This window comes from Scophthalmus maximus, chromosome 5 (genome assembly GCF_022379125.1).
Source record: "Scophthalmus maximus strain ysfricsl-2021 chromosome 5, ASM2237912v1, whole genome shotgun sequence".
In the NCBI taxonomy this organism is placed as follows: domain Eukaryota; kingdom Metazoa; phylum Chordata; class Actinopteri; order Pleuronectiformes; family Scophthalmidae; genus Scophthalmus; species Scophthalmus maximus.
The window spans coordinates 7,592,544-7,614,020 of NC_061519.1; the positions used below are offsets into that span (position 1 = coordinate 7,592,544).

The 21,477-nt window shown below is 42.0% G+C and overlaps 2 protein-coding genes across 2 annotated transcripts in view; one reads left to right on the forward strand and one right to left on the reverse strand.

The window, feature by feature from the left end:
- paxip1 (PAX interacting (with transcription-activation domain) protein 1) overlaps positions 1-6,091 on the reverse strand; it is a 31,105-nt gene extending 25,014 nt beyond the window's left edge. The window contains exons 1-5 of the mRNA XM_047332030.1: positions 5,869-6,091; positions 2,941-3,075; positions 2,071-2,114; positions 425-488; positions 11-121 (exon numbers count right to left, since the gene is read on the reverse strand). Of these exons, the coding sequence (XP_047187986.1) occupies positions 11-121; positions 425-488; positions 2,071-2,114; positions 2,941-3,075; positions 5,869-5,949 (435 nt within the window). The 5' untranslated portion in view covers positions 5,950-6,091. The remainder of the gene's footprint in view (positions 1-10; positions 122-424; positions 489-2,070; positions 2,115-2,940; positions 3,076-5,868) is intronic.
- An 11,040-nt stretch (positions 6,092-17,131) lies between these two features.
- LOC118311681 (homeobox protein engrailed-2b-like) lies at positions 17,132-20,419 on the forward strand. The gene is made up of 2 exons (XM_035635703.2): positions 17,132-17,697; positions 20,007-20,419. Exons 1-2 carry the CDS (start codon positions 17,211-17,213, stop codon positions 20,321-20,323), a joined length of 804 nt encoding a protein of 267 aa, XP_035491596.1. The 5' UTR covers positions 17,132-17,210; the 3' UTR covers positions 20,324-20,419.
- The last annotated feature ends 1,058 nt before the right edge of the window (positions 20,420-21,477 follow it).

The window sequence follows — 21,477 nt, forward strand, 5'->3', positions numbered from 1 at the left end:
ATGCACTTACCCCATTTGGTTCCTTAACCACTAAGTGGGTGACCTTCTTGTTGAGGTTAAGCTGACATTCTCCTCCATAAAAGGTTATGTAAGCCCACAAGGCATTAAGATCATCTGGAATCTGTGTACAAACAATACTACATATTAGGTTTAGGATGTTGTACTAGTCAAGAGAAATAACATGGCAGGAATGCAGTTACTGCAGAGTAATTCAACTGACCTCAACTGTTAAGTATTGCCATATCTCTTAAAATCCAATATCCCAGTTCTAATGTAGAACATGTAGAAATCTTGAAAATACTTAATAAAATTCTCAACACACACACACACACACACACACACACACACACACACACACACACACACACACACACACACACACACACACACACACACACACACACACACACACACACACACTTACCCTGGGAAGACAAGCTGTCACACCAAAGAATATCTGTCCTGATTCTGGAGAGAATCCATTAACTCTGTGGTGTTCAGGGTTATGGAAAAACACAGCAAGAAGAAATGCCACTCTGATGTATTCCACACACTCTATAATGCTTTGGGCTAATATAGTTATAGTTTGAGCTCGTCAGGTGAGTCCTGAACCATCTCTTAGTAATGCTGCTTTGGGCCTTGACTTCTGGGGGGACTCCATCATGCACTCTCTCTCTATCTCCATGGCATTACATGTCACTAATTTTGTTTTCTCTCTCCCTTAGTGCAGGTATCTCCAGAGCTGCAGGATCCAAATCCTAAACTATTATTATTGTTGTTGAGTGATGGGACTAACATATAGCCCAGTCATTGGAAAAAAGTAACACAACTCAATATACATCGAAAAAAGTCTAAATAAAACATTTGATGCCACTTCAAAGTTGTAAAATGAATCGTGATATTAAATCGTTCTCCCGGTGTCGCTCAATAGCGAAGGGAGACAAACACGGCAGCGGAGAAGCCAACGTAAGATCGGCTGCCGTCTGTGCTGCTGGATGATCTGGAGTTTTTATCCCGGTGAAGTTTAACTTCATGTGGCAGTGTCTTTGCCTTGTGTCTTCCATTTGCGGTGGTTTCCTAACTGCTTCTTTCCTTCTCCTCCTCTGACACACTCCCGCTGTCTTCCTCTGATATATGGCTGGTGCCGTTACAGACCGGCCATAATGTATGTAAAACCAAAACCAAAGCCGGTCACGCAGGGCAGGTAGATGCAGGCGCTAGGAGAAGAGAGTTTAGCGGGCAACACAAACGAAACATGTTTCCATTTCTATTTTAGGTATTTATTTCTATGTATTTTATATTTGCGTCTGGATGGTCACCAGTGATAACTGGCAGAAAAAGAAAATCTAAAAGTTAGTCACACTGGCGACCGTTTTAGTTGCCATCTGGAGCCCTGTAAATGCCTGCTCTGTTTTATCTACCTCGTCTGTTTTTCTTTTCCTTGGACAGTACCTAACTAAGCTCATTTTTCGTAGTTTTGCAAACAACTAAATGACAATGATATACATCCTATTCCCGTTAATGAATTCCATAGCGCATGCATGGGGTGGGGACGGGAGTCATTAAAGCATTGGATTAGATGATGGTTCAGTTGGATTGATTTTTTTTTTGCCATGGCGGCAATTTTTTCCGGGCCGAACCACCACGATTATCCTGTTATTTATCATCAGCTTTACATTTATTATTATTATTATTACTAGTCTAAGTGTCAGTATTATTATTGTCATTATGAGACCCAGTCTGACAGAGCAGAGCTTAAGTTAATTAAGAAATGTAATTATATTACAGTTAATGCAAATGTTCCTGGTCTCTCTCTCTCTCTCTCCTCCACTCTCTTCTCTCCCACATTTCTCTCCTCTCACCCCAACCAGTCGCGGCAGATGGCCACCCACAACTTGAGATAAAGCATGTTGTGATTTGGCTCACAAATAAAATTGAAAACTGAAAGAAAAAAAATCTGCAATTGCAAGCATTAGTATTCTTTCTTTTTTTACTACTACTATTGTGTTTTTTCCTGATTTGTACATGACATACATGACATGTATTTTTGAATAGATGGTTGAAAGATACGGTAACAGGTCTCCACATCGGACTGAGAGGATCACCCAGGATGGCTGGAAAACATGAAGGAGGTTTTCACTGAGGTCAAGAATGAACATTTGGAAAATTCATGACGAGCATGTCACATTTACATTAGGAATGTCCCGATCAAGTTTTTTTGGGGTCAGCCCAGCACGCGCGGAGCAGAAATGCTTTCTAGTGAGTGTAGTTTTACAATCATGGATACTCTTCTGTGCATTTGCTTAGTGGAAATGCTCTCTTGTGAGTATGTTTTACACTCGCTGTGTTGATCTTCTCTCTCGTATTAACGCGCGCGAGTTGTAAAACTAAACAAACACCATAGTCACGTGTTTCTCTGTCTAGTCTGAAGCTCCACAGCTGCAGTGGTCTGCAACCACAACCTCTTGCAGCTGACATGAAACAAAGGATCCGTCCTACGTTCGTGCTCATTAAAGCGAATCCCAATCAGTTAAAAATGCCTTGATCGGCGCAATACCGATCGTTAAGATCGGATCGGGACATCCCTAATTCACCTTTTCAGCCGTTCTATACACAGTGCTTTTTTTAATCACACATCATTCATGACTAATTTACTAAAATCCTTCATCTGGTTTAAATTTGCACTTAAAAACTACAACAATCTAAAAGGTGGATCATAAAAAAGTGGCTTAAAACCAACAAAACCAAAAAAACTATTTTGACCACTTCTATCCAACAACCCAAACGCTGACACATGCATGAAGGAGATATGATGCCAAAGACAGGCAATTAAAGGAAATGATTGAGATTAAATCACCTGAGACACATGTTAATACCTGGTTTGAACAGGGGCTAAGCCAAATGTGGTTTAACATGAGCCTACTGTGGCACAACCCTTACCTTGACAACTGGAAGATCGAATACCTCTCTGGACTCGCCCACTTCTGGGTTGTCTCCATCCTCTGCAATGATGTGAGTGGCCAGAGCATTGTAGGACACCTCCTTTCCTTTTCCTGCTTTTAGAAGGTGCACAACCTGAAGCAACAGCAGATGATTCAGTCAAATTCCACTTCAGTCCAGAGTGGCTTAAACAACAACACTGACAGACACATTACAAGCATATTCAAACTTTTAAAGCTTATTCACTGAATTAAAGAAAACAGACTAATATGACAGCCAGAATATGTCTGTCAAAGCTTGGTATGTGGTAGACCTGATCTGTTTTCTTCATCTTTGTCCTGAATGTAGCAAGTGCTTTTTCAAAGCCTCACATGCTCCACACATCCTCAAATGGTTCCAGTATGGCTTAATGAAGACATTTATTTGTTAGCAAAAGTCTTATTTGTCCCTTATGTCCATTTTATTAGACTGTTGATATATCTGATTAAAAGTTCTATACTGTTCGTTTTCATGTTCTGCTTTTTCTTGGACAGTAACCTGATAGCCTGCTGTATCACCTGACAACGATATGGTGTTCCACCTATTGTAAAAGTAATAATGGTTAATGACAGAATGGCTTCATGAGTCTCTGCAAAAACAAGCTCTAACTGGCAATAGGAGCCACTATTTGGCAGGAAGTACAGCTCCGTACCACAGGTTTCCTGTACCAAAGACTGAAACAGTGATCACAAATGTGCATTATAGGTCACACTTTTCAGCAGGATGTTAACAGTGACAGATTGATGCAGTCTGATATTAACTTTTTGGGGGCCTGGGGTACGGTCGAATTGTCAAATTGGCTTAAGTTTCCTAAATCTTGAAGTGACCAAGAAGTATTTGATCGTATTTGAGCCATGATAAGAGCTGTTCTGATTCTCTAAATGTATATGAAAAGAGCTTTGATGCTTCCTTTCCTATCTCCTTTAGCATAGGGTACACTGGACCTTCATATGCGAAAGGAGATATAGACGCCCCATAATTCATTGCGGCAGTGATATTTAACGTGGAGCGCCATGCATGAATGTAAAAGATTAAATCCGAAATAGAAGTAGAAGAAGAAGAAGAGTATGAATATGACCCAGAAGAGACGCACGTCATCATGTAAGTTACCGTTGCATATGAATAATTTACATCTGATGTCACACAGTGGTAAAACACACTGAAGATATCTGGATGGAGCTGCGGCGTTTTTTGTGGTCCACCTTCGGAAATTTGTAGTTTAACCACTGCAGACGCAGGTCAACAACATCCGCCATCACATAATGAATGACGTAGTATAGTGAAAGTCGAGGCTGGGTCTCTGAGCAGAGCTGTTGGCTTTTCCTAAGTCCTATGAGTCCTCCTTTACACCTTTCCTTGACCTCATGACGTTTTCCACTGAGGTCAAGGAAGAGTAGATAGGAAGGACAATTCGACCACCCTGTACTATGAAGCAGAATTTGAGGTTATCGAGGTAACTTCAGGTTTAACTCTGGGTTATCAGACCTATGAAGCTGGTTCATTTCTTCTCAGGGTAAATCCCCATGGCAACTTATGCTCTTATACTCATGAGCAGGTTAAGTTTATCCTTCCAGATCAAAACATGTCAACAACCCAACTAGTGACAAGCCAGATCGCTGGAAAACCTTGATCTGCATGATTCTGACAGGACCAAAATAGTTTACAGCACAGTGACAAATAATAAAGGGCAATAGAGTTCTTCTCTATTCCAATTATCATATTAATTACAATTACAATTTACTTTTAATTAATGTCACTGAAACCAAATTTACCGGCAGGTATCAGTGTTTCTTCACGTATCACATTACGCACTGTATTTTTGGTTCTTACCATGTTGCTTATGATTAAAAACTCTGCCTCTTTCACATAAATTAGTTGGATAGGAAAACCCATAGCCATTTAATGAGACTCGCGACCTTTTCCCCCCCAGCAATAGCAGATCATGGAAGCTCTCAATAGTTCCCGGAAGTGAGCAGCAGCACATTAGATTAGCAGCACAATGGAGTCAACCGCCTGTGTTGCACTTATGAAGGGTAAGACGTTTAAATAATCAGATTGTATATTATCAGCACATCTGAATCAATTCAAAATGCACATTAAAGCATTTTAGAAAAACATTGACAACTACATTGAGTAACTACATAGGCATGTCGGTCTGCTATATTGTAAAGTGATGCATTTATTGACTACTAAATACCAAAAATCGCAGTTCTGTCGCTCTGAATAATGGATTCTAGTCGCGCCAAGAACTTCCGGAAACTATATGAAGTCTACATGGGTCACGTGACGTGCAAGCATTTTCGACTTCCATCGTCGCGAATCTCATTAAACGCCACCGGGAAAACCCAGAGTAAACTGTCAGTTGATAACCCGCGTCAATTACATTTAATCAGGACGGTCAATGTTCTTCTCCCAAAGCGAAAAGAAATCCTGGGTATGATGATCTTGCTTCATAGCACAGGCCCCGGGCGTGTATTTATATTCAGGTTTCAGAGCGCGTCACATTTAGCACGCAAGCAATCGCTCTAATTGACAAGCGACGATTGAGCGTTCACAGTTTAGCAGAAACAATCCAATAAACACAAGTTTGTATACTGGCTAGCCAAGACACACCGCAGCCTGTGAGCTAGCACGTCAACATTTGCGCTAGCGCTAAAGTGCAGTGCTACGTAGGTTCTAAATAACATTCAGTCCACAGAATATCATAAATATGAAACTGTAGCGTACACAACACATTGACCACTTCTATGTTTACGAATACAATACTAGCATGTCAGACAGTTAACTGGCTAGTTAGCTAGCTTCTTCCCCAGTACATCATTCACACTGAACGGTGCTAGCTAGTTAGCATGCTACACAGCTAGAAGAAGCTAACTTCCAAGGGCTCGCCTTTTGGTGAATGTCTCCAACCACGTAGAATTTGACATCTCTGAAAAGTTCCTGGGAAATCGTATTTTCTTCTTGAGACATGGCTGCCCATGAACGTCTCAGGAGTCTGTCATTAACAAGCAGTCCAAGAGCGAAGGAGGAAGAATGTCGGTCCTTCTGTAGCCGGTAAACCGTAAGCCGAGCACTCCGTAGCGCGGCAGTGGGTGCCAACCCGCTGAGCGCGCTCAGGACGACGTCATTCTCTTCTTCTTCTTCTGTTTTTTTTAGGGGGGGGGGGTGGCAAACAACCAATTGGTACACTACCGCCACCAACTGGTATGGAGTGTGGCTCAGCATCGCTATTATTTACTATATAAAATACTAAACTAATCTAAACAAACTAAACAAAAAAACGTAGATCTTCCCAATTACATTTCTTAGTCTAAGATACTGATATATGACTTGATAACACTCCTTTGTGTTCTTTTGTAGTATATATACTAGCTTAAACAGTACTTTTTTCTTTCTGAGGTTTTGAATAAGATGCCTTCTTTCTTGCTCATATTTTTGACAGTATCCTTGGATGAGTCACTGAGATGGTTTATCATCATGTAACAAATCTGATCTTTTCCTGGTGCTGACTTCTCGGTTTTCTTAAGAGAGCGGTGTAGTCCAGTCTTTGTAAATGGCGTGTTTAGTAGGTCACTTGTATCTTCTTCATTCTGTAATAGTTCTTCATTCTCTGCTACGGTAGTTTCCCTTCCTCTTTTCCATTCTTCACTAATATCGAATGAACTGTAAATTTTAACAAAGGTCTTTGCCAGCCTCTCTGCTTTGAGTTGGAGGACTTGCTTTACTGCTTCTGCATAGCTGATGTCAACTGCTTTTACCTGCTCGATTTCCACAGCCCTCTTCCTGACTTCACAGCTTCCAAATGTTCCCCTTTGCCGACCACCACAATTGCAACATTTATCCTGCACATTTTATCTCTACATTCTTCAATTCTGTGATTGCCCCCACATTTGGGACATCTCTGCTTTCCTCTGCAAACCGCTGCTATGTGTCCATACCTGTGGCACTTGTATCAGTGAAGCGACGGAGGAATAAAGGGCCGAATGGGAAAGCTCATACATCCGACTCTGACTTTTTCTGGTAGTACAGAACCCTGAAACTTCAGCAGAACAGACCAGCTATCAACCCTTTTCCATCAACTGTTCTCAACAGTCTCTTTATTTTGCTCTTTCTAAATCTTCATCCTGTAATCACTTCACTTTTCACTCAACTTTCCCCACAAATCCTCCTTTCACTTTTTTTTTGTAAATACTTTCAACATGCAAAACTTAATTTTTTTGTTTTTCCGTTTTGCATGCTACCAACAACATTGATATTGACATTGACATTGTTTGTATTCGCTTATCTATAATGACATTTATTATATATTGTATGTGTTCTAATGGAGGGGCGACAAGCTATTCTGTCTATTTCAATACGTCTTTCCCACTTTGAAATCATGCATTCACCGAAAGCCCACATTACCCAGTTTCCCACCAGCACTTAAACCCTGCACACATTTGTGAATCTTTTCGCAGCTGCCTGCGGAAAAAAACAGTCTCAGAAGTCCGCATGAGCGTGTAAGCTTATTCGTGTGTATCAGGACACCCGTGCACAGGCTTTTAACAATCTGTAAGTGAATACAAACGATGTCACACATGTTTTTAGACATTTGTACTCACAGGAAGCTTTTGGAAAGCAAACATTATTAGATCTGTAAAGTTACGTGTGCACAGACTGCTCTGTATTTGTGTGCGGATTTAACCACGCATCTGCGAGTATCCAAAGTTATGAACAAATCATTGTACGCATTTGTAACGGTTATATTTTTCTTGTAGATCATGTGATACACATTTGTGACCTTTCTGAGACAATTTTCTCTCAATATATAACATCTGGATGACGCAGTTGATGTAGGACTTTTTATTGACCACCAGATGGCGTACGGGAGCAAAATGTCTTCGAAGCAGCAAACCAGTTTGCTTGTAGAAGCGTCACTGTGTCCAAAGCCTCGTCCGGCACATCCCTACAGATCATTTGTAAACACAGGCAAACAAATAAATGGAGTACCGAGCAGAAACTGCTCTCCTACCTGCGACAACTAAGGAAGTCAGGGGATCCAGAAACAGGGCGCGCATTCGGCCTCAAAAGAGGTGCTCTGGCATCAACTATTATAGGATGCCAACCTACACTGATTGACCCATGGTCGCCCATTCATCAAAAAAAAAGAAGCAAAATACACCAGCCTGTTTAGACCGCACAGAAGTGCCCACGATCTTCATTCTGCTGCAGTCGCACACTTTAACAGTTAATGATCTTTACCCGAACTCCTGGCGAACCCAGCTACCCTCTCGTAGCCCTCTGTCAGAGGAACGCTGCGGTGTGCCGCCGTGCACTGTGCAGGCCGCCAGGAGGGACCACACAGGCACAGACTCGCTCGCTCGCTGACGACCAAGCTCAAGTCTTCACGACGAGGAGCCAGCAGCAGAAGCGGAGTCAGTTTGAAAGCACCGTGGCAGAGAAACGCCAGGCATCGAAAAAAAGACTGCATATACGACAAAGACCACGAGCAAAAACGAGCTGAAAAGAAGGGAGCAGATCGAGCAGATGTCAAGATCGGAGCGTGTTCCACAGATGACAGAGCAGCGAGACCTGAGGGGTTCACAGACGATGCATTCTGCTTGACCAGTAATTATCCCTGTTTCATTTATCTTTTATTTTCCATGTTATTGTCGCACTCTGTGACCGTGTGCTACTTTGCTGTTGTAATCAGACTGCTAGTTGCTAGGTCCACACTGCTATGGCTAGTGGTTAGCGGCATGTATAGCATAGTGGCTGAAATATGTTTGTGTCCAGGCGGTCTAATCGGTTTTGAGAGTTTTCCAGACACGCGTGAGCGTTTGCCTGTGCTCTCGATGTGAAGCTCCCGTGTGTGTCCACTTCATCAAGGGGAAAAGTAAAATGCACATCGCCCCTGCGCTGAAACCAAGCAGTAGAAGGCGAACAGCACGTAAGTACATATTTTGTTAGACAATGCTAATTATGACTACAGAGTATGTACTCAAATGATTTATTCCTCTCATAGTATTATGACTTGTGATGAATTTGTAAGGAAGAATATTTTTTCCGGGATCAGTTTCAAATACTCATGTTGCTTTTCTACACAGATGCTGACTTTGCTGGGGTAACAGCTGAGGAAGGAATATTCAACACACCTACTGTAATTTATTATTGTGCAAAATAAAGCTTGACAGTATTCCATCATTGTCTACTTTGATACATTTGTTATGCTTTCCTTTGAGATATTGCATCAGTAGTACTGAACATGTGAATCTGATGACCCCAAATTAATATATTTGTAATGCCTTGAACTGATTCAAAAAATATATTGATAAAAAAATGAGGCAATCATTACATTGTTGTATATTTATGAAATGAGAAAGCAATAACTTTCAAAAATACACTTCATTGCTAGGCAAATACTGAGGTTGCATTAATATTAAAATATGACTGTGAAATAAATAATTGAAATGAAAAAAAAGTGTATTGCACAGGACACTGTTTACATATAGCAAACTGAAGCTACACCATCTTGGGATGAAACCAGTGCAAGCAGCAGGTACCAACTGGAACCGGAGTCCAGTGTACCAGTCTCAAAGCTCTAATAATGTTATAAAATATAGATAAAAAGCATCAGTCATCCTGCAAAGCAACAAATGATGTATGTGAAGATGAGCTGTGAATTTACAGGCCTACCATGTAACACTCTGTAGTAGCTAACATTAGGTACGTAAACAAACTAATATAAACTGATTTACTCACCTTTGCTTTTTGTGTGTTTTTTCATATTGTGGCAGTTGACATTGCATTGTATTATTTTGTACTTTTTTAAAGTATGTATAAATGGTCAGGCCATATTTTAACAGATTCAGTGTCTTTTAAATTAATCCACTATTATCAACAAATTTCATCAATAAACCATGTTTTCGGGTTAGACACATATTTGGTTTACAATTTTTCCACAATCATTACTCAAATGCTCTGTCTAACACCAAATGGTTGAAGCAATATTGTGCCATAAAATGCCAGAGAATAATTTATGATATTGATAGAACCATGCAGTGCCTGTTGTAAACATGGCTGCTTGGAATGGGTCATTTGCTTGGTCCGTGGTCATACTGGTGACAGCTAGAGCTGCTCAGGTATTTACTGAACCATCTCTTACAGTAGTTATGCTGCTATAAGCCTACACTGCTGGGGGAACTCCCATCATGAGCATCTCTCTCTCTCTCTCTCTCTCTGGCCCCATGTATTTACACTACATGTCACTAACTGTGTCGTCGCCGGTTCTGCTAGAGATTTCTTTCTGTTGAAAGGGAGTTTTTCTCCTCCACAGTCGCCAAGTGCTTGGTCATTGTGGGAACTGTTACTGTTAACTTAAGCCTGCATTTTCTGGAATCACCAGCAGAGGTTGATGGTTGCAAACAGATTTTGAGAAAATGACCCTACTTCTCACTTGATTTATAACACCAGTAAACATTTTCCTGAGGAGTTGATGGTCTCAATCGCTAGTTTCAAGTCTTCTCCAATATAGCATGATGTTCATTTTCAAATTTGTGGTCTCATTTAAAGTAAAATAGATCATAAAGTACTGTAGACATTGGAGCGGTGATACAGCATGATAAACTTCTGGTATTTGTGCATGGTTGCAGGAGTAGGTGGGCATACAGTGGATGAGCTCACAGTCAGAACCATTTCCCGCTCCTACGTCTGGTTTAAAAAAACAAACAAGATGCCGCTGGTTGAAATGCTGAACTCGAGGCTACAAAACTACTCAGCAGCAGTGCATAAATACACGTGGGGGGCAGCAGAGAGGAGCTGAATCGACTGAGGCCAGAGAATGTCGAGTGGCTTATTCCACAGAGCGAGTGTGAATGGGAGTGAAAGTTGCTGAGGCATGAAGGCCTGAATAATGATCACTGAAGATGAGGCCGGAGCTTTCTCCATGGTTTTGATGCAAGTGATGATAGTGTGCAAAGAGTCAGCCAGGGACTGCGAGTGTCATCTGAGTGTGGACTGTGGTGAAAAGGTCTGGAGTGGAGGCCGAAGTGTGTGCAGGGGAGCGAGTCAATTGGACTGTATTTATATCTGTCTTGCTGTCTTATTGACCACTCAAAGCGATTTACAGCACAAGTCACATGCACACACATTCATACAGTGCTGCTCTTTAGAGGCGATTTAGGGTTAAGTGTCTTGCCCAAGGAGACATCGGCATGCAAACTGGGGGAAGCTGGGATCAAACCACTCTAACTTCGGGTTAGTAGACGACTGACTCTTCCTCCTGAGCCACAGACGCCCCGGGAGTTAGAAGGGATCTCCTGCTAACAGATCTGTCCTGGGCTACAAACGTCCAGCAGATGACTGTGGTCAGAGGCTACATCCATTCTTTAATGTTTTCTTTTGAAAACACTGTGTTAAAAAGAGTCAGACATAGTGGTGGGTGAGTAAAATGTACGCCATTCAAAAAAACAATGACAAATGACAACGAGAGAAGAACAGATATTAACTTTGACAGCAATTTGAATGCTCTAGTCTGTGCTAAATGCAATGAGCTTTTTAGATTCAGATTGTATAGGTAAATCTGAATCTAAACAATTGTAATAGGTAAAAGTATACTAGGAAAAATCTATACGGTAATACACAGAACATACATTTTGCAGACATATGTAAACAGTAAATTATTTGTAACAGCACTGTAAACGGAAAATTCACCTTCGATCTTTTATATACCTTGAACAGAAAATTTGCCACAAATGAAAATACCCAGGGTAGTCCAGAAAAAAAAAGGAAATATAAATAAATTATAAGTAAATTGTAAATTCTCATTGGATATCCTGTCGCTCTTGTTGGTCCGGCCAGAGATTTTCATTAACGTCACATATAATGCCTTTGTTCATTCAGGAAAACTCATTCACAATCCTTTCTCTCTCCCTCTCTCTCGGTCTCCCAGCCTGTTCCAATCAGACGATTCTGTGTGTTTTCTGTAATCCAACGAGATTTTGTTGATGTTAATGAACCAATCTTGCAATAACAGTCTTGCATAGTACAGTAAGCATTGAATGTCAACAAAAATGTAGAAGTTTAGTTTACAGTTTAGAGATTGTGAAGACTGTTTCAACAAATTAGGCAAACAAAGATTTGAAAGAACCCACTGTCAGCTTCCCTGAGGTTCATTTTTGTTTGATGCCATTTTTGTCCGCTGCTGAGGGTCTTCTCTCAAATTCTTTGTGACTAATTATTGAACCACTTAGAAGTCACACATGAAGTAAGACAGGAATATGGATTCTGTACATCAGATAGCAACCTGGACCTAAAAATCCTTGCATCAAAATACATGCAGAAATCGCTTATCAAATATAACATTAAACAACCCTGCAGCCAAGAGAATGCAAATGCTGAGAAGCCATTACATTCATACTTAGCAGCATAAAAGGTTCTGCTGTTCCTAAAGAACCTGTTCATTATCCTTTAGGCCACATTGGGACCAAACTAAAAGTTTGCAGCTCAGTTTTGGCCTTTCTAACAAGCATATCTTAGACTTCCAAAACAACAGCCCGATTTGACCTGCCACAGAATCCTGTGTCTGCTGCATCCTTTTCTTCTTAAGAGGAGAGAGTCCGGAAGGCCTTTTCCAAATTAAAAAAGCAACGGTGCAAAACCTCCCTTTGTCAGCTAGCTCTGCTGTTAACTCATGCAGGGCCAAGAGATACAAGCTCCGTTAGAGCCAGGGAGGCCAGTCAGTCTGACCTATGGGCTGCTTTCACATCAGGTTTATCCACGGCACAACAATCAGGAGGATTAAAGCTGTAAGTGATCGCAACACGCCTGCTCACTGCCTTTCAACATGATATCAGAGGCCTGGAGAGACGGCACACAGTTGAGTGGAGCTGGAAGAACAGACAGAAGAACAAGGGCTTAGGAAGTAGGATTCATTAGGAATACATGTACATACATTTACAAACAATACAAAAACCAAAGATGAACATTTGCTCTAGCATTGTTGCACATGCTTATTTCCACAGCCAAGGAGGACTGAGGGGGGGGGGGGGGGGGGGGGGAAGCAAAATGAGGGAACTGAACACTGCTAAAAAACATTTCACGGAAGATGACCTTCAAAGTGGAGTTGGATTTCAACGGGTCTTTTCCTCCAAAGCCTTCTCTGCTGTGACTCATTTTTAAACCAACCTTCCCCATAAAACTATGAATACTGCTGTTCCTTCAACATATCACAGCTTCAAACATTCAAAAGCTCCTGTTGACCTGGAAGGCCTATGAGGTACAAAAAATAATTGGACTGTTCCTTTTTTTAAATTCCCACACCACACTCCACGGTTTTAAATCAGCATGATCACCCAGATATTTAAGAGAGAAAATAGTGGCTGATTTTTGGGGATGGTGCCTTTTCTGTTTTATACTATCTGTACTAATATTAAAGTTCAATCTTTTTTTTTTGCCATTTAGCATGAAACTTACATGCAGTGATGTCCTTCACTTTCCCAATCTTCATTCAAATAAGTGTTAAGGGCTGAATATGAAACTAAAGGATGAACCATCTGGGACAGTTTTGTAATCAAATAGTCGTATAAATGTGTCAGAGAATGACAATTTAACTACTGTACATGCTGGACTGAAAGTGGAGGTTTCTGCACCTCGTGGTCTTCCTCACCATCTGGAGGTCATAGTTCAATCAGCTTTTTCATTTCCCATGTCCCTGCACTAATTCCCTCATCTCTGCATAAACAGAGCAGACAGAGCGGCAGATGAAGTGTACCCTATAACCTCGACCCCCCAAACACACACACACACACGCACACACGCACACACACACACACACACACACACACACACACACACGCACACACGCGCACACACACACTTCTGCAGGAGGTTTTGTAAAGTGGAAGGGAAGCTGATGGTCCGGACTGACCTCTGCTTTGTCTCAAGGATCCTCTCACTTCTGGGCATCAAGACAATGTAGGAGATTGCGACAGTGTCACAGAGCCTGCCTCTCATCATCAGGGTGCACACTCACCACAGGCCGCGTTCTCTACATACAAGTAGTTCAGATGATCTTTTTTATCAAATAATGATCTCAGATTAAAAAAACCAGAGTGTTTCTTAAACGGTTCTTGCTGCTCTCGTGTGATCAAAAGGATACTATCAGACACTTTAAAGGAGCAAAGCTGAAGCATGTGTGAATGGTGCTGTAGAGAAAATTCTCCTTTAACAGCATAAATTCTTTAATGCAACCCAGCAGGCTGCCACATTTATATGATTACCAAATCATTTTCACTAAAAAAAGAACAGGGTCATTACTGGACCATGTAGAGATAATAATTCCACAAGACTGACAGAACCTTTGAAAAAATATATTATTATTACTTTAATTCTTGTTATAATTATCCTTATTGCTGTTGTTATTATTACTATGACTACTACTATTATTATTATTATTAACAATAATAATAATATTCTTGTTAATAGTATTATTATTATTATTATTATTATTGTTATTATTATTATTATTATTATTATTATTATTGTTATTATTATTATTATTATTATTATAGGGTTAATCCTAGCCCTCCAATGGGTCTCATTAAATATACTAGTGTGTTCCTTGTAATGAGCCGGGTGAGAGGCGTTAGAGCCAAACAGTGAGTGAAACATTTCATATTTTTATGCCCGGTTCGTCCTGTCAGAAACAAAGCAGAGCATAATGACGGATCTGTCATTATCCACTCTTCAATTGGTACCGCCCGATTCTTCCGTGTTGTTGTCGTTTTTGAGATCTTGTGAGTAATGAATTGACTCATTCGCTTCATCAGCTGCTTGGCACAATACGTATAATAAGTATTTGCGAGAAATGTTGCCAAATATTTACATGAAAATAAGAGTGTAGTTTCGATATGGAGGTAAAGGCACTAATACATTGATTATGATATCAGGCCTTTGTCTCGAATGTGAATTGCCTCGTGCTTGCTCTCGCGTGGATGATGATTTGATCATAAACACAACTCTGATCATGCTTGTGCACGTGTGACGTCACCCCCACCTGCATTTATAAATATTTCCAAAGCTGCCGGTTGGCTCAAAAGCCAGGTGGGAGATTTTTTAGGAAAAGTGCATCAGGAATATGAGAGGTGAAATGAAAGCTACATTCTGTCCGAAACAGAAGCAGAAACAGGGGAAGGGGTCGACGTGGGTCAGTGCCTGTAGTCGATGTGTTCGGACCTCCTTTGTGTTCAACGTCTTCCCCACCTATCTCCAATTGGACCTTCTTTTTTGGTCACTTGGATGGTTGAGCTATTCTTACCGGGGCTGGGGAATGAATGACCTTTTCAGTTCATCTGATGAGCTACTTTCTGCATTTAACAGCGAATATTGCTTTTTTTTTTTTTCCAGCTCGGTGCTTTTCAGAAAATAATTTTCACCGTAGTCTTTTTTTTTCTTTTTCTTTTTTTTTTGGAACCTGTATTTCAAATTGTCTGACAACTTCTTCACCACCACCATCTCTTTTCAGAAATCCCGGGTCTCCATCCCCCAGCAGTGAGGGGTCCGTCCTGTGGGCGATGGAGCACACAGCCAAGACGACATGTTGCATTTCAAAAAGAGATCAAACACATACATCAAAATGATGAGACTTGAAATGTTTCATTTATTTGATACAAAAAAACATATTGTATTCATTTTCTAATATAGTTTCTCGACGAAAGTGCAGGTGTAAAGGTGAAGTGACGCGTGTGTTTCATTTGTATTTGGTGTTGTGATACGAATGCAGTGGAATGACGGTTACACAAGTTAAATCAATAATAAACAGTCTACATATAATATTATCTGAGTGCCGGACTGACTTTGTTTCTTTCCCGCAGGACACGCCGACGTACAAACAGCTTACCGAGAACTTTCCTGAAAAGTGTTCGGCAACGTGTCCCAACTCTCTCAGTGAAATAACTCTTTTTAAAACATGGATCTTGTGATCTCCACATGTGTGGCATACACTCCTTCCTTATTATAACACGGAGAATCCCTGTGCACGAGCAGGTGATGTGGCTTTAATCCATCATATCAAATAATCACTCGGCCCCTTGTCTTGGAATTGGTTTAAAGAAATAGCCAACAATTTCTGTCTTATTGATTCTGCTTGTGATTGGTTTGATGTGCCCGTGGAAAAAGCAACAGAAGTTGCAATTTAGGTTTTAGATCACTGTCTGTGGCTCAACACACAGTCTCCAGTCAAGCTCCAAGCTGAGTTCAGGAACCACGTCGTTCGCCTCGGAGGGAAGAGTCAGTGATGCGCGCTACTATGAAAAAAATAAACACAAATGGAATATGGATGGAGCTAAGAAGTGACACGACTAGTGAGATGACAAACATGCACCAGGTTGTAGAGAAGTGGCAATGAGCCAATACATCGCAATAAGCTCACTTGAGTTGACAACACGAATTCATTCAAAGATGAAAATACCCACTCACCCACCAACCCCTGCCACCTTATGGATATTGCATTAAATCAACTATGTTTGTCGAAGCAGCTGCGAGGGAGAACGATGGGCTGCCTCGTCGACGTGTCCCATAACGGCACAGTGCTCACGAAGTTCCCACCTGGAAGATGGCGCTTTTTTTACGACGAGTAATGACACGTTTTTGCTGTACCCTGAATGCATCACACGCCGAGTGGATTGGGTTAATCTGCGTCTCTTGGGAATGACTGGAACCTCACATGACACCAGCCCGTCAGCTCCATTGGCTCGAGGCACGTGTCTGGAGAGATCCGTAGTATAACGTCATCACAGCGTCCCGCGGCCAATCAGAAATGAGAACCAAAATCCATAGTGAAAGTATTTGAACAGCATCCTCATAATAGCTCGTCGGCACTGTTGGAAGACTCATTAATTTTGCACAGGAAGCCGCAAAAACAATCGACTTTTCTCTCGGTTTAGTCTGCAGTTCTTAAATCCAATATCTGAAACAGCAGGTCAGGTCATTCGGAGGAGGCTTTCGCCACAAGCTGAAGCATGATTTTTCTTTGTTTAGGATCATAAGAGGCGCCCTTTTCAAAACTAAAACAAATATAAACTATTCTGCCGAAGAGGATTTAAATCAGATTTTTTTTATATATATATATATATATATATATATATATATATATATATAATTAATCGATGAGAACGTGAACAGGGCACATCAGGAATTGGAATTGCTGCTTGACTACAGAAAAGGGGTTCTGGCTGTGTCCAGGCTTCATCACTATGGAAGAGAACACTCGCCGAGACCCCGGGCGCCCGGAGGACTCCAGGCGGGGCGACGAGTCCAACCGGGCCATCCTGCCTCTCCTCCAGCCACCTGGCAACCAGCAGGCCAACAGGGTCAGCAACTTTTACATCGACAACATCTTGCGACCGGACTTCGGCCGGAGGAGGAAGGTGGGCACCTCGGCTGGGGAAGAAGACAGTCTGGCAGTAATCACACGCAGAGAGGAGCTGCCGCGGAGAAAGGCTCCCCAAACTGGCAACTCGCAGCAGCGGGACGCAGGAGACAAGGAGGAGGAGGAGGAGGAGGACACGGGAGCATCCGAGGACCAGCATCCGGACAGTGAGGCCGACAGGCCCGATGTGACAGTCGGGTATGAAGATCGGGGCAGCCACAAGCCCAAGGCCAGCTCGGCCCCTGCCGCCAATCCGACGGTGTGGCCCGCCTGGGTTTATTGTACCCGCTACTCAGACCGTCCATCATCAGGTTGGTGGGGGGGAAAAAGCTGCACACAACATATTCCTCGGCCGCTTCTCCTTATCTCAACGAAATAATAATATTTCATGAAAAGCTAAATTACGATTCTTCATTTCAAAGTCAATAAAAACGGAAAACGCGCCACCTCTTATTTGTGTGCGTCAAAGAAAGTTATGTTGGCAAATTCTTCAGAAAGAAAATTAAATAAATGACCCTTTCTTCGTTCAGTGGTGCATTTCCCAACTCCGCTTAATAGACTTTTAACAATTACCAAACCAATTATTGCACCATCGTAACTAATATTGTCTTAACAATTTCATACATGTAGTATTTCATTAAAATGATATTAATATTGTTAAAAAAGACTCCGACCAATTTTACAAAAAACAAACTATTTAAAATGTGAATTACAAAACTAATTCGTTCTATTGTGGATGGATTTCGATCTGGATTTTGTTTTTCAAAAACAGAATGAAGTCGACGAGATTTTTATGGTTCCGTCAAAAAGTGTTATAAAAAGAAAGGTGAAATGAAATACCAATCTAAAGTAGATTCTAAATGTGGAAAAGTGAAATATGACCAAGTTTGACGCCATTGTTCCCCTGTCTTCTTTGTTAATATTACATTTGCATATTTTTTTTGACAATGGGGGTGGGGTGTGTGTGTGTGTGTGTGGGGGGGGGGGGGTCTAAAAAGTGAGGGCCGTCTCCCAAAACAGATGGATTCGATGTGAAATGCTAAACAATGCAGTTTTAAAGCCTTTTCTTCTGTCGAGCCAATTCATAAATAAACAAGTTATCGGGACCACATCTCCACGTTCAGCTTCCAAACCATCTCCAGCATCTGAAATTCACAGCCAGAGTCTTTTGCTGCCGCCGAGCTGCGTTTTGAAACTCGGCGCCTTCATCTCACCACTGACAGAAATATGACTTGCTTTTTATTTCATGTGGTGAGAAGTTGGTAAGAGGCAGGGCTCATTACACCTGGGGACACATGGTGCACTCGGGCTTTTGTCACAGAGTAGAAGGATTACCGGTTGAAAATCATAATGTAATGATTCGTTTTCAACAGCCGATCGGAATGTTTTGCTCTTCGTCGAAACGGTGTCAGCCGCAAATTTAAAAGACGCGAAAGAGTTTAGAAAAAGGGGGTCGTTTTAAAGAAGTTTTCATTGAGCCAGAGCCGAGCTCATGGAAATGGCCACAAAGGCCCTTCGGAGAGTTCAGGGAGGCTGCAGCTCGGCTCCGCATTGTTAGGCCTATTACACAAACCGCAACTTTGAAGAAATGTGGAGAGAAAAAAAATACAATCTTTACACATGCCATGTGTGACGGTTCATTTCTATCGAAGTTGAGGCAGAGGCAGTTGTGTATACACTTCTAGTGATACGGGGTGGATGACACAATTGATTGAGGCCTGTTGTGCACTTTATTAGCAAAGTTCGGACTGATTTGTCTCCCGTATTTTCCTCCCGACGACAGATAATTTATCTAAATGTTGCAATGGGAAGAAAGAGTTATTGCTCTTTTTTCAGTTCGACGTTTCAAAAGGAGTTTCTATAATAACAGAGGGAAAGAGCTCGAGGCGCCCAAACGCCCTTCCGTGTCGGGACCCCACCCCCACCTCCCCATCCTCACTGAAGTCGGCCGCAGCGCTGGATCCGCTGGACACTGACGTGCTGTTGCTCCCCTGCAGATTGAAAAAGTTCCCGTGCAAGGGAGAATATTCGTTGTCAGATTAAAATAACGTCTGGCCACACCATCCTCTTTCAAACGTTCAACCCACAGCAAAGGGCGCTCACGGTGACGAGACGGATCGTATCCGCGAGGAGAAAGACATGTTAGATGGAATCCGAGATTGGTTTGACCACAATCACACCGAAAGGGAGTTTGTCGATGTACAACTTTCGAAATTCTTATAAAGATATTCCACATTCCCGAAAGGAGTTTTATTTAAATGTATTCAAATTAAACAAAAAAAATGTAATTGAAGATACTGAAAGAACCTGACAATCCAGTGATTCTTCAGCCATTATGACCCCCCCCCCACGACACACACACAGACACAAATAAATAAATAAATAAATAAATAAATAAATAAATAAATAAATAAATAAATAAATAAATAAATAAATAAATAAATAAATGCCGCTTGTGCTTCCTGTACCACGTTTATAAAATAAACAGAGCCGCGCTGTTGACGCACCCCTTGTTAACTGTTGGCCACTGGACCCTTCGTATAACCCGCCTGTGATTGGTGGGCTACTTGCCCTAACCGCTGGTTGTCATTTTCTGTCTTCACCCCCGCCCCTGCTGAAGGGCCCAGATCGCGCAAACCAAAGAAGACGCAGAGCCCGAGCAAAGAGGACAAGAGGCCCCGCACGGCCTTCACCACGGATCAGCTTCACCGGCTGAAAATCGAGTTCCAGAACAACCGGTATCTGACCGAGCAGCGGAGACAGAGCCTGGCGCGGGACCTTGGCCTCAACGAGTCTCAAATCAAAATCTGGTTTCAGAACAAACGGGCCAAAATCAAGAAAGCCGCCGGGAATAAAAACTCTCTGGCGCAACATCTCACGGAACAGGGACTGTACAACCACTCGACGTCCAAGGACGCCAAGTCTGACAGCGACTAGAGGGGAGGGGGACCCAGACATGCAATTAACCACTTCAGTACCAGCACTCGTATTCTTGAAACCCGACTGGAGACATTGTGTGTGTGTGTGTGTGCGAGAGAGAGAGAGGGGGGGGGGGGGGGGGGGGGGGCTACGTGTCCTGAGGGCTGTAGTCACGATGACATCAAATCCAAGTCGAGGCTTCACGTCACAGTCACACGTTGGGAATGTGCCTGGTGTGCACATGTACCAACAACACACCAATCCGTGAACACTTACCGTTGCCCAGGAAACGTGTGACATCTCTGGCGAAGCTATAAACATCTATTACTGTCTCTTAGTTCTAATTTCACGTTCATTTCATATGATGTTTGTTTTGTAATTAGCCTAAGATGATGCCTATGCATGAACCCACCAAATAAACAAACAAATGAATGAATAAATACATACATACATACATACATACATACTTATAGTCCCGTAGTCCCGACAGCAAACACAGGGAGCTGTATGCTCCTGTGAAGTCCAGGTCAAAGATGGACCTTGGACGAATGTTTACAGAGTTTAGGGCGATCTTTTACGAGGCAAGTCGGTGGACAGCATCCACTAGGTGGTGAATGAAACGATGATGAGCCCGAGGGAAGAGAGAGGTGGAGTGTTGTGGCATGCACTACAGCCCTGTGTGCTGAAGTGTAGATGAGGGGGCGTGGTGTGATGAGAGAATATGCTGGAATCCAAAGAGTTTTCGGTAAGAGAAGTGCCCACTCCCTGACCTTACTGGCTGTTTCCTGATCCGTCCTTCTGGCTTCAAGATTGTTGTGTCTGTGCATGGTGAATTTTATTCGGTGTGCCACGGATCTGTGAACGCAATACTGCAATGTCTGGTGAACATGTACATTGATCTTCAACAAACCCACATTAGTAACAAGTACATTATGCGACACAATAACTCAGACCAACATTGGTTTGAATGTCGTTGCCACTTTCAGGAGTGGATGAAAAAAAGAAAGGTATCTCCAGTTCTCCACGTCAAATAAAAAGCAGTTGTTTTTGTGTTAAGCCATAAGACAACACTTTGAATAACTGTACATTTTTTAGCCCTAACCCCTTCAAACAATTCCCCCTGAATCCCAAAGTCAGGCCCTCAATCTATAGGGCCATGTTTCATCCACCTG